The 18,780-nt window shown below is 35.3% G+C and overlaps 2 protein-coding genes across 3 annotated transcripts; one reads left to right on the top strand and one right to left on the bottom strand.

Annotated features, from left to right (window-relative positions):
* The first annotated feature begins 28 nt into the window (after positions 1-28).
* On the top strand, positions 29-3,609 carry LOC139113141 (facilitated trehalose transporter Tret1-like). Of its 2 annotated transcripts, none has more exons than XM_070674075.1 (6): positions 29-249; positions 765-993; positions 1,446-1,606; positions 2,054-2,329; positions 2,526-2,773; positions 2,892-3,609. In XM_070674075.1, the coding sequence occupies exons 1-6, from the start codon at positions 171-173 to the stop codon at positions 3,276-3,278; spliced, it is 1,380 nt and encodes a 459-aa protein (XP_070530176.1). In that variant the 5' UTR covers positions 29-170; the 3' UTR covers positions 3,279-3,609. The 2 variants fall into 2 exon arrangements, with proteins under 2 accessions (XP_070530176.1, XP_070530175.1); XM_070674074.1 differs by having other exon boundaries at positions 765-1,026.
* A 1,513-nt stretch (positions 3,610-5,122) lies between these two features.
* Positions 5,123-17,953, bottom strand: Oamb (Octopamine receptor in mushroom bodies). Its single transcript, XM_070674066.1, has 11 exons — positions 17,863-17,953; positions 12,647-13,280; positions 10,572-10,709; positions 9,988-10,086; positions 9,737-9,858; positions 9,283-9,408; positions 8,512-8,803; positions 8,017-8,163; positions 7,343-7,656; positions 6,453-6,710; positions 5,123-5,483 (listed from the first exon to the last, which is right to left on the bottom strand). Exons 2-10 carry the CDS (start codon positions 12,905-12,907, stop codon positions 6,599-6,601), a joined length of 1,611 nt encoding a protein of 536 aa, XP_070530167.1. The 5' UTR covers positions 12,908-13,280; positions 17,863-17,953; the 3' UTR covers positions 5,123-5,483; positions 6,453-6,598.
* Between the last annotated feature and the right edge of the window lie 827 nt (positions 17,954-18,780).

Raw genomic sequence — 18,780 nt, 5'->3', positions numbered from 1 at the left:
ACGTGGATTGATTACGGTGTCGGACGGATTGCGCCACGTTTTTTAAGTTTAATATGTCGCTTGAACTCTGCTGTTCGAATAGTTTGCGTGCTTGTGGGGCGAGCATCCAGTTTGTTTTTGCGAGGTGTTTTAAGTGACTAAATTAATTGCGTGATTTGCGTAAATGAGCAATGGCTTTAATTGAACAGAGTGACGAGAGAACGTCACGGCCAACTTCAAAATGCGCGCAATACGTGGGTGTGCTTGTAGGTGAGTTTTGTAGGCGACCTTAATCATTTGGCGAGCTTCCGCGATATTGAAACTTCAGCTGCTTTTACACATGAATAAACCCGATAAATAATTAAAAAATAATGCACCTAATTACGGTTAAAGAATAAAGGGATTTCAACGGCGATAAAAACGTGATAAGCTGCTTTTGTACCTTGTGTTTAGCTTTATATCGATTCTCGAAAAATCTCGCACTATTACGCGTGATCGCCACGTTAATTAGCTCTTTTAATTTAATCGAAAGTTCGTTTCTTTGTAATTAAAAGTCTCCCAATAGACGTCTCTTTACTGTAATTTAATTTCGCGTTCCCGTCATCACGTACCCTTGGGACTGCCAGACAAAGAATATAAAAAGTAACGCGAAGCGAAAGAATTCTAAAGACAGAAACGTTGTCGAAGATAAAATATTTCTCGAGATAGATCAAATAGAATATTCCTCGAGAGGAATTTCGCTCGTGATGAAATGTGTCTGACATTTACTTTCTGTTACCGCTTAGCGACACTCGCCGCGTTTTCGATCGGCACGTATTTGTCGTGGACGTCGTCTGCTTTACCGCTTTACAACGCGAAAGACACGCTACCTGTCAGCGACCAGGAGGGCTCCTGGATTTCTTCCTTGGTCCCTCTAGGCGCGATTCCAACCGCTATCCCGGCGGGAATGCTGGCGGATAGGTTTGGTCGGAAGAAGACGATTTGGGCGATAACCGTGCCCTTATTTTTGTGCTGGTATATTATCGGTTTCGCTTCAAGTAAGATATGGTAAGAGGATTCGCTTCGAATTTCGCCGACGCGGCTTTGAAATTTTATTCGCAATTCTCACGGTTATTTATATCGACAATAATAAATATGTATGTAATTCTGTATTAAAAATTGCATTTTATTGAAAAAGTTTCGGAAATAAAATGTTAAACCGTTTGAAAAATTCTTCATGTAAAATGTTAAAAGAAAAATATTGAAATACTTTCATTATTAAATGCATGCAATAGTTCTAATAACGTGAAAAAAATTTCTTTGACAGACAATTAATGAACGAGATTTTTTTTTTAATCGAATTCGCGATTTGCCACGTTTCATTTATCAAATTGCATTGGTTGCGTTTCAGTCAGCGATAGCAATTTCACCGTACGATTTCATTGATTTTCTACTTACGTTACGTAATTGAGTTCTTCCGTCAAAAGGATTTTCCTGGCGCGGTTTATTGCGGGGGCAGCATGCGGCGCAGCATCCGTCGTTGTTCCCATGTTCGCTTCCGAGATTGCTGAACAGAGTATTAGGGGCCTGCTTGGTACCATCTTCCAGTTGCAAATTACCGCTGGAATTCTTTTTGCATACGCTACCGGTAAAAAAACGATACTTAATTTTATAACGCTGATCAATGTTCAATTGTAACATGTGCCTTTAATGTCGCGTAGCAATTTAAAAAAAAAAAATACATTTGTTAATGTCTCGAATAAATATTACTGCCGTTTATTATATTAATAACTGATTGGCAAGCTTGTAAAATAAATTGGTGTTAATTGAAAAAGTTCTATGAAACGTTCAACGTTTGTCTTTTCGTACAATTTCGATTTATCACAATGCGTGAACGTAACACCGCGTCTGAATGTCTGTCACGTCAAGCTGTCCTAGTGACTGAGAGAATTAAAGGAAGATGTCATAAAGAACTTGACATGCTGTACATAGTTTGATAGTGTCTGCGACATTAGATAAAATTCAAGTCGCGAGTGTTCTAGGGCACAACCGCACAACTTTCCTGAAATGATAAGGAGCGACATTACGTTTGCAGCTTTCACTGATAGCTTGCACGTCATTGCGATACTTTGTTCCGTGGCGCCCGCTTTGCTTTTGATCTTCTTCCCGTTCGTACCGGAATCACCGGCGTGGCTGGTTATGCACGGTCGGAAAAACGAGGCGAATAATGCGCTAAAACATTTTAGAGGGGCACACTACGACATCGAGGCAGAATTGGCCGGGCTCGAGCGTCAGGCCTCGGAAATGCGCGAAGCCAAGGCGAATATTTTGGATTTAAAAAATTATCGGAAAGCAACGTGTATCACCCTTGGTAAATAAAAATGTTTAATTATTATTTAACTAAATTAAATTGATTACCGAATACTTTAATTACCGTAATAATTAGTTTGCTAATGGAATTAGCTTTATATAATTTTTTTATGTATAATATATTTTACGTACAACTGTATTAGAGTTTTAATTTAATGTTTAATGTTTTTTTTTTTTTTTTTCCTTTTTTTTTTCAGGTCTCATGTTTTTCCAACAGCTCTCAGGCGTTAATACCCTCATATTTTATGCAAAGAGAATTTTCGACGACGCGGGCTCAACTTTTAGCTCGTCTACGTCGTCAGTAATCGTTGGTGTCGTACAAGTAATCGCTACTTATTTTTCGACCATTATGATTGAACGCGCTGGCAGAAAGTTATTACTATTTATCAGTGTGTCAGTAATGGCCGTTTGTATGTTCACGTTGTCAGGATACTTCCGTTTTCAGGTAGAAACCATATTAATTAATAAAAAAAAAAAAAAAAGGGTAGATATATGAGCTGCAATTTTATGTACTTACATTGAAATTTTTTATATATTAATTAGCAAGCTCTCGACTGTTTCAGAGTTCGCACGATCTTTCGAACATCTCCTGGATTCCTCTAGTCTCGTTCGCGGTATTTATCGTGATTTTTAGCATCGGCTTTGGCCCAATTCCGTGGTTGATGGTCGGCGAACTGTTCACGAATAACGTGAAGAGTGTGGCGAGCGCTGCCACTGCGATATGCAACTGGTCGCTGGCTTTCCTGGTGACGAAATGCTTCCAGGACATGGTGGATCTCATGGGAATTTCTTCATCATTCGCTACATTCGGCATGATAAGTTTAATCGGAACCATATTCGTCTCCGTAATGGTGCCAGAGACAAAGGGCAAAACCATCGAAGAGATACAAATGGAGTTGTATAGGACGCAAATTAGGTCTCCGAGGGAAACAGCGGCGGTGGAAGCATGACGAAGCATAATGTAATCATTGTTGAATTAATAATGCTCAACTGTAGAAATATGATGTATCGTTTGTATCACACATCTTTTATGATGTATCAGTAATAAACAGTAATTGATCTGTAATATTAAAAAATCAATTTTAAATAAATTAAAATAAAATTAATTTCCGCAGATATATTAAATCTTCTCTGATAATTAAACATAATTACACAAGATACTGTGTACAATTAAGGAGGTGATATTCATATTTGTTACCTTTTAGATATTTTGATTTGTAAAAATTGTACGTGAAAACGTGAGATGGTTATTAAAATAAAAGTAAAATGTAAAATATGAAAGACTCCTAATTTGCTCACATATATTCACATTTATTTCCATTTAGTTTTACTTATTCATATCACATATAATACATTGATAATGCTCTTTTTATTTTTTTTAATCGATCGGTCGTCTCGTCGCCTCCTATCGCAGCAAAATTTTGCAAAACTATGACAGTATTTCAGGTAAATCAGAAGGTTTTACTGCAACGTGGAATCTTTCGCAAGGGGATTGAATACAGCTCACAAGAAAACTTCGCGAAGAGAAAAATTGAGTGGAAACCGGTGATTAAACTGTTTTGAGTTCATTTTTACTCTTTCCCTCCTTTTTTTTTTTAAGAGAAAGGTGTTATAGTTAATTTATGTGACCAAAAGTATGTGTAAATGTGTGAGTATGGTGTGTGAGTATGTAGTACAAGCTGACGAAATCGGTGCGTGTCAAAATTTATTAGCATTCAAATTATTTTGTAACTGAATGTAATTGTAATTTTATTTTTATTGTTAGACGTGTTTCAAAAAATAAGAAAAAGAACAAAAGACGAATGAAGGAGGGAAAGACGCCGATTTATAAGAGCGAGCATATTAAATGCTCGATATACAATATATTACACTCAGAGTGTTGTTGAGTACATATAGATATTGATATGCACATAGAAGCTCTTCGTCGCTCGATCATTATGTTGCACGTTTGTCGAATGCTACGGATCAAATGCAATGCGATTGTCTAACTCCCATTTCCTCTCTCGGCTTAAAAATAATCCGAGGTAACTCTCAAGTTTCCAAAGCATCAATCTTGAATAACAGCTCAGAACGAATTTACGGAGCAAATGCTGCGGACGATCAGGAGCGAATTACAATTGGTCAATCCGATCGTTCACCCGAAATCGGGAAAAGTCTTGGAGACTAAAAGCTACACGATGTACAATTTTCGCTTGCGCGAGCCACATCGTACATTCAAGACGAATAAATAACATCGCAAAATGATTTTGTATGTATGTAATATAAGTGTGGAAGAACACACATAGAGAGCAGATTATTTTCTCTCATTACAACGAGATTTTACGTACGTACGTGTCTGTGTGTGTGGTTGTATACACGCGTGTATAGTATACGTGTAAAAGAACATATAGAGAGCAGATAATTTTTCTCTCGATATAACGGTATATACTATTACGGGATGACAAAGGGAATTACACCGATTGGGTTCATATAGAACACATATATATTCATATTTATTTATTTAATTTTTTTTTTTTTTTTTTTTTTTTTTTTTTTCTTCTCAGTTTTGTCATTCCTTCATTTCCTTAACTTTGCTCTTACTTTCTTTGTTTTTTTTTCTTTCTCTTACATTCTTCATTCACCATTTTCTCTTCCTCTTTATCTCCTCCTTCACTTAATCATTATCCGAAATCCCTCTTCTTTTTTTCTCTCTCTTCATCTCCGTTTCTTTTTTTCCTCTCCCTTCTTTTCTTTAGCCTTCCTTTTAACCTAATCATCACCGGAAAGTGATCTAAATCAATCCTGTTCTCTACTACTATCTCTTACACTTTTTTTCATAATTCTTCATTCATTAACACATAATTAATTACCAATTTCTTCTTCCTTCTTTCTATATATCTATAATTCCCTTTCTCATCCCCTTTCATACTCCGTTTAATATTGATCACTCTATCTCCGCTTGTCTTTATCAAAACTCTTCTTTCCTTATTATAATTTATTATTCTTTATTATTCTTAGCTTCCTTATTATTAATTATTATTCTATAAGCATCACATTACTTTCTTCTCTTCCTTTCCCGTCTTAATATTGAAATCTCCTTTCTACCGATTAAGTACACATTATGCGACATTATCGGAAATTATCACTTTCAGATCTAATAAACGGTCGGTCCTCTTCTGATTGATCGCGATCCACGTCAGACACATGCAACATATATTAACTGCGTACAATAATTTAATATGCGTTTGTTTGACGCAAAAAGACAATAATTTTACGAACGATGCATGGAAAGCTTTCTCATGTAGTTTAAAAGGGTACAAGGGTCCAAATGGTACGCCACAAAAATTATCCCAAAGATGTGCAGGCGTACGGGACCCATATCAAAAAATCGACTTTTTAATTTTTATTTCTCTTTTCGCTTCTATCAAATGAAATACCATATTCATCTGCAAAAAGTGAAAAGAGAAAAGAAAGGTAAGTCGTGCTAAAATCCAATTTCAAGTAAACGCGCGTCGTAAAACTCTACCTGGCACTCCGTTTCCTGTCAACGTTTCGATTGCAGCGCAACGGTAAATTGCATAGCACAAAATTTGCGTTGTCGTTTTCTTTCCATTCACCGTCCATAAATGACGGAAAAATGAAGAGAACAGTTCGCTACTTGACTTTTCCTCTTCTTCACCCCATGTTAACTCGTTTCAGTGTGATCGCGCGTTTTAACAAGCAAGCTTGTTTAATCAAGTTTGCGACTTACCACAAATACGCGTATTCCATAAGCGAGTAACAAAGAAATAACAAGCTACGTTTCTTAGAGATTAACAATGGCCATTTACGTAGCTTGCTTTGTTACTCTGTCATTTAAAAAAAAAAAAAAAAAAAAAAAAAACAATGCTGAATATTTTTTTGAGTGAAGTAGCGAATAATTTGCTACTTCGTTTATTTGTTTGTTCGGACATTTCCGGTTTCATGTTTAGTTCCAGTTTCCTTAGACGCGTTGACGCAATATTAATTTAGCAGAATATCCAAATTGATTTACATTGGTACATTAAACGTCAAGGAGGTCGCGATTGGTTGTCATATGCCGGTTACGAGTTAAAGGGATCTTGAAGTGGAGCAAATTACTAGTCAAATTTTGATTTTTACTTTACCATTCTCGCCTAAGTTCGGTTTCCGCTACAGGATCCCCTTAACTGTGGTTTGTGAAACACCGTCTTTATTCAAAGAATATTCTTGCTGTAGAGGATCGCGTATTGAAAGTGACGTGCGGCGAAGCAGACCGATCGCGCAGGCACAATCATTTTGGTTCACTCTGAGAATGGGTTGCTTTTAATCCCAGTTCCGGATCTGAGTCCATGGAGTTACCTTGTTGAGCCGCACGATTCAAGCAATTCAGATTTCGGTCATTCCTATGAAATATACACAGAATTGTTTCCGTGAAATTTCACTGTAGATATAAACAAGTTCTTTTGAGCTAATTAAAACTTAGACGTTACGAAATTTAAACAGTATATTTTTAGTTTGATTTAACCAAAATTGGCTATTTTAGATCCGAGCCACAGAAATGATCGCATATTTTACAATCCAGCAAAAAGACAGTATAACTGACTAAGAAATAATGATTCTCAGACAAATCTCGAAGATATATGTATATTATAGTTTACGGTACATAAAGCGAAACGAAATTTAATAGATTTTCTTACATATATCGTCACATAAAAAAAACTTTCTTCGCGTTTAGGTTCAGATACGAATGATAAAAAGTTTATACGCTGTAAACTTACATGTAGCAAAAATGTCTAAATTTAAATTTTTAATTTTAAAACTATAGAAAAGATAATTAATTCCTTTTTAAAATTTAATCATTATAATGCAAAAATGCGATTGCGTAAAAAATTGGTAAAATGCAATGTCGCTTTGTCGCATTTTATAATAGATATAAATCGCCACGCTGATTTAAACGCTTCTTTTATTACGAATAACGCGTAACTAGAAGAATGAATTATAACATGCTTTGCAATACAAATCTTTTAATACTTACCTCCCTGCTAATTGGCTGGCATCACTACCACGTCGCGAGATGTTAGAACGTAGAATGGAGAAGCATCTGCAGCACACGATCCTCTTGAAAGCAAACCGAAAGTCCTTGCTGTAGAATCCGTAGATAAACGGATTTATCGCGGAATTACAATATCCCAGCCAGAATAGTATATTGAAGACGACTGGATTGACGAAATTTGGGAAGAATGGGCGTATCAGATACAGTGTGAAGAAGGGTAGCCAGCAAGCAACGAAAACACCGACAATGATGCCTAAAGTCTTTGCCGCTTTCGTCTCCACGCGAAATCTCTTCACCTGCATACAACTTTATCTCAAGCAGCGCTGACAATTGACATGCAATATTAAATATCCTTTAAATTTATAAAAATATTAATGCATTGTATAAAAAAAATCAATATAAATAGCTTGCTTTGAATAACGAAGGAACTGTCAACTCATTTGTAACGTGCATTTGTATTTTAATAATTTATATGAAAATTAAATTAATCCCGGACAAGTAATCGATATTATTATCAAATTGATTAAAACAAATATCGATCGTATAAAGTCTTATAAAACAATAATCAAACGCTACTTGTTCGTTTATAAAAAATATTAATAAAAAATGTATCCCGTAGTCAAAACTGTAAGATTAAACAGATTTAGGAAACGCACATGGGATTTAAAGTTCTTAGTCAGCTTTGTTACTAGCTTCTTCTCGCCGGGGGGTGTCATGTCATGCTGTGATAACTCGTCTTCGGCATCGTGACTGTCGCAGCTGTGTCGCCTTTTGTTATTGTTGATTTTATGGACACTATCGATCTAAAAATGGATTTAACAAGTCCGGTTTTACGACCCCGGTACACACCCACCACGTTTATCTATAAAACATACCTAGTAACTTTCGCGAGAGATTTACAAGTGTTTTAAAGCAACCACCCGTTTTTATGTTTAAATAGTAACGAAATTAAATAGACGAATTAATAGAAATTTAAATAGACGAAAATTGCAATGTGTTACTACACATTGCAATATTCGTCAATCAAATCATTTACTTGCATTTTACGCAAATTAAAAAAAAAATAAAAAAATAAAAAAGATCCGTATATTTCGAGCAGTTGATCGTGTCCTCAAGTCTGTGTAAATAAAACTCGTAAAAATTTAATTTACCTTAATATGCGTGCTTAGAGGAGTTGGATAAAGTTCCGTCTGCATCTGCCCATTGCTGCTATGTACCAAAACTTGCGACGGTGTTTTCTCGAGATTTTTGGACGTTTCATTAACTATTTGAAGGGTAGGATAAGAGTCTGCGATTTGCTGCTTCTCCTTGACAGAGCTGGTGTCCGAACTTTTTGAGTTGCTGTTGTTGCTGTCGTTGCGAACGTTATCGCGGTTGCGGCTGCGACTGCGACTGCGACCGCGGCCACAGTGTATGCGTAAGATCAATCCTTGTTCGTCAAATCTAATTGAGAATAGGAAAATATATCTTTGCATAAACATTGTCTATTATATCTGCCAGTTGCGTAATAAATCTTTTGTAAAAAGGTTTTCCCATTTACACAGAGAAGAAATACACCGTAGATCCGTGATACAGATGTAAAAATAATCACGACATACAAGAACAAAAGATGGTCAAATGCAAGAAAATTTATTTGTTTCGCTATATACTTAACTAAAAAATATAATAAAAAATAATAAATTTGTATTGCACAATATAATATTATATTAACAATTTAAATTGATAAAATAATTATTACTAAAAAAACAGATTCATTATTAGCTAGACAGATAAAAGAAAAATTAATACTAAGTGACGAGTAGTATTCATCACATATACGAAAACAACATAAATACATGTGCAATGGAAGATAAATAAAAAATTCTAAAAATATAAATTTGTTTGGCAAACGGAAATATCGGAAAACTGGCGCAATGGTTTACCTATTTCCAGGTTTTGTTTCCTGATAACCTTGATTAATAGCCTTTGTTGTGGAAGCCGCAACATTATAGATTCGCCAATAAAAAAAAATCGTCACAAACATCGGTATGAAGAAGGAGCCTAGAGCGCTGCAACAATGGGATTGTGATTTTCTGTTATGCTAGTTATAATTGTAACATTTCACGATAACATGTCGGACATTTCTGTGTGTAGCCAACGCAAATCAAACTATTACAAATATAAATTTAATTATCTTTTTAATATAGTTAATATATTAAAACAATATTTTCCCAGTACATTTTGCCGTTTCGTCGGCACTTTATTCATGAGAATTCATGAGAAAATTAATTTATCCTAATACATAATGTAAGGAGAAAACTGTCCGTGTAATTTTTTACTATGCGTCTTAATTTAAAATTTATATAATAAGTGTTTAAAAATTCTTGGAAGACTTACCTATACACAACATAACCAGCATCATTGTTCAATTTGCAAATCCATGGGCACGACTTCACCGGCACGAGTATAGTGGTGGTGTTGAATGAGCCGTATAAATTCGTATCATTGTTTGATTCCGTCTGTGAGAATAGAGGATACGACTAAACATGCATGCGGACAAAACGATCGGATTGGGGCCAGTCAGATAACGATTAAAAATCGTCCCGAGACATCACGAAGGCGGCGGATTAATTGTAACTAGTACGTACCTGTGCGTTCTTCCAGCCCACTAAAGGTGGCAAACAAATAAGAAAGCTCAAAATCCAAACGGAGGCCAGTAACATTTTAGCCCTCTTTGATGACATAAGCTAGATTTATTGAAACGAAACGATTAGTGAGAAAGTGGCGGCGGAAACGCCACAATTGCATAGGTAAGAAGATAACGTTATTAGACGATCTATTGCGCTTACCGTAGAAAAAAAATGCATATTCTCTAAATATTAATTTTTTATTTATTTATTTCATGTGTTTTTTTGAATACACGCAAATTTCTGTCTTTATTATTTTACCAATTTTATTTTTTTAAACGTTTAAAATTAAATGCATAAATTCTGAAAGCACAGCAGAGAAACAGGTAGCATTGAATGCAATAATTTGGAAAGAGTCTATTCGTGTGTATTCATTCGTGTGCAACTGTAATATCCGCAAGCGTTATTATTTTTATTGGCCAAATTGTACCACGTCAAACTAATTGCGATTGGGTAAAGTAATGCGTATCGCACATCTATTTTTTATTCTTTTTTTTTTTTTTTTTTGAAATAATTGTTTTTATAAATGCCTGAACGGTACTTACCTGAGGATAAGTAATTGGTCTGGTCACAGCCAAGTACCTATCCAAACTGATAACGCATAAATTCAATATCGATGCTGTGCACATCCAAACGTCAAGGGCCAGCCATATGGAACACCAGATTTTTCCGAATATCCAAACCTTTCGAGAGAAAGCCGTTTAAGAGCGATAGAAAACATTAAGGGCAAAGAAAATCTTCTCTCATTTAACACAAATAATAACATTTTTTTATTCATTTTTTTTTTGTTTTACTTTTAAATATTATTAAATTTAAAACTAATTTGCTGCAATAAAGTTCACTAATACAGTTCGCTTTACTTTCCAGATGAAACATGTCCAGATTAATGTGTATGAAAAGCTGATGTATGCCGAATTGGTGACATCCCAAAAATGAAGGAAAAACAGGTATCGATGTATTGGGTATTTAAAAGGATAAGATTAATCATGAATAAATAGATTATTTACGCGTATGATCGACAATGATAATGTCACGTTGCTTGTAAAATCTAACGAGCAGATAAAATGTCGGTCTGGTACGTGTCAATCGTCAAATTAATTTTTATTCAGATCGGACAGTGACCCACAATGTAACCGCATACAATGAAATTCCATATCCTGCATGTGACATACGTGCACATTTCTCTATGACGTGATGCACAACGCGTAATAACGCGCAATATAACGCGCGTCTCTACAGACCTACAACTACCTGTTGAATTAGCTTTACCCGGTGATGTTACGTATGCTATCACTATAGGAATTCGATAATTCACTCTCATTACTTACAGTCTCATTACTTACTGTAGCTATAATTGAATCGCAGTCATAGACAAATAGCAACCGAATCGATATTTCCTTTTTTCAACATTATTGACTTCTCATTTTTTTTTCCGCTGCACTCTGCTAAAATTTTTATTCTTGAAAATTCTGTTTAGCTGATAATAATTACAGTTCTTGAAAAGGAAAGTTTGTTGAAGCAACGAGGAAAAAAGATCTCCTGAAGAAAAAGTAGTATCGTAATAATTCTGCAATAAACTAACTTGTGCTATATCGTATAAACTCCAGTTAAATAGAACATCTCGTTTTCGGTTCAAGTTAAGAGAGAGATTCCTCCTCTTCCGTGCTTCAGTTACTGCCCATCGACCTGTTTTTAGGTTCTCGTACGCGTATATATATGAATATTACAAAAACGTGAAAATCCGACATGAGAGGACCAAAGAGGAAAGCCAACAAATTGTTGCATCTTCCGTGAATTCTACTTAAACCTTCATAATTGTATGTATAATATAATGTTGAAAAAAAAAGTATAAAAACTATCATTATAATTTATCGAATTTATCGAATTAATATTTATCGAATTAATAAATTACACTAAAATAATAAAAAATAATGGAGAGGCTAATTTGGCAGAAATGCCAAATAATATACTTTTTTTACGTTTCTTGAAATTAGTATTAAAAATCTGTTTAAAATATTAAACAGAAAATTAATATTTTCTATCAATAATGAGCACTCCATTCATCATCAAATACTCACCTAACGAGCGAACATTTCAAAGGACGGGATTTGGCGATTTGTTTAATGTGAGGGTAAATCGACCCTGTCGAAAACCATGCGTTAATGAACATCCAGTGAATGAAATTTTTCTCGCAGATACCTTGTCGCTACATTGATACGTCATAACGTTGTTGTGACTGATACTTTTATGATCGACCATTGTACGAAAAATGTAGTATTGATTGCGACAAAATGAATGTCGTTGATGCAAAATGCAGCTCTAACAAGGCAGAATAAAGTGTGAAATATAATGCACTACTTTAATAAAGCGTGATCACATTTTCTTTCCAAATAATCTTTATCGTTCGTTTTTTTTCTGTTAAATTTTCTGTTCTTATAATAAATAATAAAAAATAATTCACAATAACACACATATAATAAATAAATACTTGAATAAATGCGTTAAATCTTTAAATTTTAATATTATCTTTAATATTTTCATGACTCTCTTAATTTCACGTTAATATTAATTCGTTGTTTTGTCGTCGACTAATATATCTTACCTTATATAAGTATCTTACCTTGAAAACTTCCCAAATTATGCTGAATGGCAAGACTAAGACGCTGACCATCAAATCGGCGACTGCCAGATTCACAATGAACATATTCGTCACGGTCCTCAGTTTAGAAGTGCAACTGACGGCCAGAATGACCAAGAGATTACCTAACATGATTATGCTATTAATGATTATCAAAATTATTAAGATAACTATACTCCATAAGTTGAACCACTCGACGCTGTCGTACAAATCAGTACATGTGGTGGCGTTTAATTGCCGCATTTTAATTAACTCTTGTGGTTTTCTACTTCCATGTAATTTTGTCGAAGGATTTCAAAAGATATCCGGTATGGTCACAACGACGGGAGGTGCAAATTCGGTAAGACACGTGGGGTGTCGAGTTGTCATAATGGGATGAAAATCTTCAGTGATGACACTTTAATATCATAGTACTCAAAATAATTTCAATCACTGTAGTTTTCTTGCAGTTTTTTGAGTCACTGAATATAACAATCTTTTAATAGTAATATAGCAGAAATAATAACCGAAAACTGTGACTTGCCAATCGACTCACTTGACTAGAACTTGAAGCTCGATGTTGTATTCGGGAAGGTCTTTGACCTCGAAGGCAGTTGCGCTTCCTTTGTGTATTAATCTATGAATTGATTACATACATTTCGTCTATAACAATTACTTTTCGATTAACTCATATCTCACATAAATGTCATTAAAAAAATATATTATTGCATTATATGTATAAATTCGCGAAGAATGTAATATTCATGTCGATATAAAATAAAAACAGGAATTATAGCTTGTATATATTTTTTAACTATTTTTAAGACTCACTAAACTTTAAAAAAAAAAAAATTATTAAATTCGTCAAATATACTATACGTTACACTTGCCTCTACAATATTAACATAATGTTAATATCAAAAGCTGAAATTATTTATCATATACTATCGTTAATTGAATCAATCCCTGTGAATTTCCGCGTCAATATTCCCACGATTACGATTAGATGAGTTCATTAATGCGCATGTCATATCCGCCTATTAATGCACTTTATGATACACTGCCTAGTAGTCAATCTAGAGCTTTAGTCTCGCGGTCGCAGGCACGATCGCAAAACAGTAACCCCTGAATAATCGATAGCATCCGTTCTCCGTAAACACAATTGCCCCGCGTTGCACTTCCGATGTCGTCTAACGTTACCGGGCTTTAAATGACGTTTCGGACAGCGTCGAGCTTGAATTCGGCGAGCTATGGTCTACTACTTTGTGTTTCAAGTGTCTACGATGCATTTGTCGTTGCCGTTTTCATTTTCCCTGCGTCGTGAATTTAAAGTGCGCGAGCTATGTTGCCCCCACGTTTAAGTTGATCGCCACTTTACTCACGATTTCAACGCGAATTTCCTCGATTTTCCCCGGGCACGTTTAATTATCTTCCTAGTTTCGAATTCTACGCGACTTTCTCATTCACTGCTGTGCTTAATACTATTCGATCGAATGAAACGCACGGGAAATCGAACCCTTGATGAAAACCGTTTCGACAAAAATCTAATCGTCCGTCAACGTCATCAAGCTATTATCACACAATTCAGGTCCATTAGAGTTTTTTTCCCTCCCTAAAAAAAAGACGATATACGAAAGGGAAAATATGTTACAACTGACATCCCCTCACAAATCGAAAGTACTCGCTTGATCATCGCTGATTTTTCTTCGATCACATGCCTCGCTTTCTCTTTTTTTCTCTTTTAAATAAGTGAATAATCGTTAATAAATTGCGACCGTGATCCTTACGTGATTTCACGTATAAAAAATTATTTTTCTCTTTAATTCCGCTTCTCTATCGATGTTGCAAGCGATATTCAATCAATGAATTCTATCACTTGCCTTGCGGGTGACCTTACCGTTCAATTCAACTGTGGCTTTCCATTCAATTCGATAGCGATTATTTCATAATCTTCCGTCGGATAAAAATCTTTAATTCATATCTGCCATCTTTTCATTTCAAAAGAATCCTTATTAGAACGTACTCATAAAGAGCCAATCGTTAAAATGAAAAAATCAGGCTACTCTTTTCATCGTTCTATATTTTGCGACTTCAAGCCGCTGAGCGAAAGAAAGAAAAAAAAATCTTATGTCAAAATAATTTCTTTTTTTACCACACTTCAATTAAATTCTCTTAATTTCGCATTTGTGCTCCAACAGATCATAGCAGAAAAAAAATCTCGCGAATATCTCTGCTGACGATGCTCATAATCCGTATAAAATACATGATCGATAGAATAATCCGTCCACGTAACAATCACGCTCTGCCTGTTTCGTGATAAATGTAATTGTTTCTCGTCGTTTTTCACACTATCGTACAGGCAAGCAAAGAAAAAACGGTGGTAAATCCGAGTGCATACGTACTGCTTTTAACAAACGGCATTGTAAAAATGTGCATTCGTGTTCTAAGTCGCAAAATCTCGATTCAGAATGCCCTACGCGCTCTCGTCCCTCGGGATTACGCCTCCGGCGCAATGAATTTACCGTGGCGGGCCGGAAATTGCAACATTTTCCGGGAGTTCTTCTGTTACACGAACTTCTATTCATCACCATAACGCGAGATCAGGCCAAGCGAAATGGTGGTTGATTTTTCGGTGACTTTCTAAAAGTGTTATCACGTTTCTCGTTCCAAAAAAGCGAGAGAAGCGAATTTTTGGCATAGGTTTTTGCGATTCGCCGCGATCGTTTGTCGACGTGTCGGAAATTCAGGGTGTATTAGGGACGATCAATACTGGAGATACTGAAAATTCCAAAAGCGTAGATTCCGCATAAATCAGGTTCGTTAAACGATTCCGCATGCTTCTCCCTTTCAATAATACACCATCTACTCTTTTCCTAGGCACGGGTGGGCGGTTTTATTCGCTGTCAGAGACATTCGATACCGAGTTGTATAACCTTTCGCAGTAGTTTCCATGCAAAACAAACCGGCGAAGAATTTTATTTCTCCTCTCGAGAACCGATTTCTATTCTAAGAGAGGGCCGCGCAACTTGGAGCTGTTTGACAGCCTTCGAAATTTTCTTATTTTTCATCCTACTTTTTCTTTCCGACTCTTTTTCTCTTCCTGCCCCAACTATTTTCATAAACGACATGTCCTTTACTTTTCGTCGAGTATGTCGCTGAATTTTGCTACTAATAGTTTTTCACCTTCGCAATGTTTCTCGTACGATTTTTTAGCTCTTTCGTTTTTCTCCGCTTTTCGATTTCACTTGGATTATATGTTTTTTTTTCGAAATTGAATAAAATGCTGTTTCGAATGGCTTATCAACGATAGCTCACCTTTCCTTTGTATCTTATAATACGAATTGGAAAGTAGCTGATTAAATCTTTAATTAAATCTTTAACTGATTAAATTCTTTTTCGTATATACCAATCCAATCTTGCTATGACAAACGTTTGAAATTTTTTCTGCATCTACTCAGAGATATCAGTCAATATCTTCTTTTTTAAATCTTGTTTTTCTTTGCAAATAATTAAAATATGTAATAAACCATTAATTATTTTTCTTCGCACCTTTTATAAAAAGAGGAAGGCGCTAAAGCGCTTTATAAATTTTCAATTCTTTTTATGGCTTTCACGGCGTTTTCGCAAGCTTTCTTTAATTACACCGCTTTTACGTGGAGATCTGATATGCCGAATGAATTTCAAATAATCCTTGTTGATCTGGTTATAATTTTACTCCTCAAACTGCACGAAACGACGGATAAATTTTTGATGAGTTTATCACTGTCGTTGCTTTTCAGTATTGTAAAAGTCCAGTAATACCAGCTCTCTCGACAATGATTTAATAATACAACAATTGTATTATTATTATAATACGTATTAGTATAATCGATACTATACACAAGTACGAATTAAGAACCAACCGACGAGCTTCTAATTAGACAAGTTTGCCAAAGCGCAATATTTAATGTTTACCTCATAAGTTGCAGAATTATTCCCCAAACCGTTGAGCGTTAAAAAAATTCAATTTAATAAATTGTGAAAAGCTCATGTTAATTAACCTCGGCTTTGATCTTAAGCGGTCGAATGTTTGGTACTTCTTGTTTTAATTACTACGCGGATGCACGTACATCTCCGCTAAAACAACTAAAAATCTCGTTTTAACCTTCTCATTTTCTTTTTTTTTTTTTTTTTGATACGCTCAATCCTTAACCAAATTATTCGCTCGAATTTGTTTCTGCTTTTTCACATTTCAATTCCCTTAACCGATTTTCTTCCTCTTAATTATCTTTTTCTCGATTTTTTCCGCAGCTCACTTTTCTTCTCTTTCAATTCAAACATTTAAAATGCTCGCCCACTCGCGAGTAATAACTCCTGCCTTTCTACTCTTTCCCCTTCTGTTCCTTTCCTGACATTTCTTCTCGACCGTCTACGCTTTTTAATTGTTATTTTCCTTCTATTATGATACTCCTATCTGAATATCATAAAGCATTTCGAAGTTCCGTGAGCTTTTGGATCTCACTAGGATGCCAAATGGCTTTATAACGACGACAACGTGACGATCTATTTCCGCCTATGTAGCGAAATATTTTTAACTCGGTTCAACTATTGAACTCCAATTTGAGTGCCACTCAAACTTTCTTACTGTCGATAGCTCTTACTCTTCTGAGTTCGGCAAACATTCAAGTAGTTCCTCAATTTTTTCATTCGGCGAGGTCAAAGTTATAGCAGATTTCAATCAAATTTTTCGCGAAAAGTCTATTTTTTTTTTTTTTTTTTTTTTTTTTAATATCTTCGCTTTTAATAACGACAAAAAAAAGAGATGGCAATTGATTGCAAATACACCAAGTTAATTCAATGAACATATTTACGGCGTAAAAGGAATTGGGTTTTTTCGCGTTGCTTCCACAGACGCGCAATCGTTACTCGACGATGCGGTACCGAGCTTTACGAGTGCATTTCGCAGATTCCATGAGGCAAACTCTCGTCGTCGTTTGTATGCAAACTGCGCGTTCTACGATGACGGTAATAAACGCGAATTCAAAGAGAACTACGCGCTTTCGCGAAAACGGTGAGTTCCATTCGTCTTAATTATCCTGCGGCGGGATAGTTGATTTTAGATTTCCAGGTAAAAATCAGATCGCAATTAATTAACGTTTATGCAAACGATATAACGTTTACCGCTTTTATCTACATATGCACGTATGCGATCGACCCTATCGAATGACATGACAACTTACGTGGAACGATGTTCCAAGCTCGTACAGGATACCTTAGTGAAGTCACTGAACAGTCTACCTTGATCAGTCTTAGCGATGTTTACGCGTCAAGTCTTTGAAGTCTCTAGAAGTAAATATCACAACCAATAAAATTAAACTACGCTCGTCGATCATTGTCGCAAATAGCGATCAGTCTCATGTGGCTTGTATACATCTGAGATCCTATTTCCCTTTAGTTTCGTCGACTTATCACTTCGAATACCCTCATTAAGTTATCTTCCAGCGGTTGACGTATATTCTTCGTATCTAAGCAATCTGAACAGCGCTGCCTGCTCGATGCACCTAGATTACATTATTTCGTTCGGTCAGCTTTATCTGTATGACGAAGATTCCCTCGAAGTAATGCACCCAATGCATCCCCACGTACTTGACAATGATTTATTTTGTCCTCATGCTTATTCCGCCTACCAAACGGTAGCGTCTGCAAAAGAAAGTACGAGAAAAATCCCATTGTTACTGCAGCAAGGGGTTTCTATCAATTGACAACAACTGCAATCGATGAGGCAATTTAATGCGGAAGAGAAACGATGATGAGACCGTACTCGTAAGAAAATATTCAGCAACTTGATCTTGTTACGTTTTCTTTGTATTTCAAATACGAGATACATTTAATCGAAAAAAGAAAATCTTTTATCCGCCTCTGATTCTGTAAGTTTTCTGACTGTTATTAGATAAATAAATAAAATAAATATGTAAAGATAAAATTAATTAATTAATTAATTAATATAACAATTAAAAAATAAATAATAAAAATATTTAATATGACAAACTGAATTATTTCAACTTTTTGCAATCATTTTTATTCTGTAATCTAACGAATCGCTTTAATTCTGACACTGCTACGTGTGACTTTAGAATCTCCTGGAATTTTACATTTGA

The sequence above is a fragment of the Cardiocondyla obscurior genome, linkage group LG02 (assembly GCF_019399895.1).
Source record: "Cardiocondyla obscurior isolate alpha-2009 linkage group LG02, Cobs3.1, whole genome shotgun sequence".
Lineage (NCBI taxonomy): Eukaryota > Metazoa > Arthropoda > Insecta > Hymenoptera > Formicidae > Cardiocondyla > Cardiocondyla obscurior.
This window is presented reverse-complemented; position numbering and strand designations above follow the sequence as displayed.

Excerpts from the sequence above, each read along its gene's own strand:
- Oamb (XM_070674066.1), bottom strand. The coding sequence starts at position 12,907 with ATGCGGCAATTAAACGCCACCACATGTACTGATTTGTACGACAGCGTC. Across the intron at positions 8,804-9,282 it reads GAAACAAAACCTGGAAATAG|ATTTGACGAACAAGGATTGA; the intron begins GTAAACCATTGC and ends ATTCTCAATTAG. Across the intron at positions 6,711-7,342 it reads GCCAGCCAATTAGCAGGGAG|GAATGACCGAAATCTGAATT; the intron begins GTAAGTATTAAA and ends TATATTTCATAG.
- LOC139113141 (XM_070674074.1), top strand. The coding sequence starts at position 171 with ATGGCTTTAATTGAACAGAGTGACGAGAGAACGTCACGGCCAACTTCA. Across the intron at positions 1,027-1,445 it reads TTCGCTTCAAGTAAGATATG|GATTTTCCTGGCGCGGTTTA; the intron begins GTAAGAGGATTC and ends TTCCGTCAAAAG. Across the intron at positions 2,774-2,891 it reads CAGGATACTTCCGTTTTCAG|AGTTCGCACGATCTTTCGAA; the intron begins GTAGAAACCATA and ends CGACTGTTTCAG.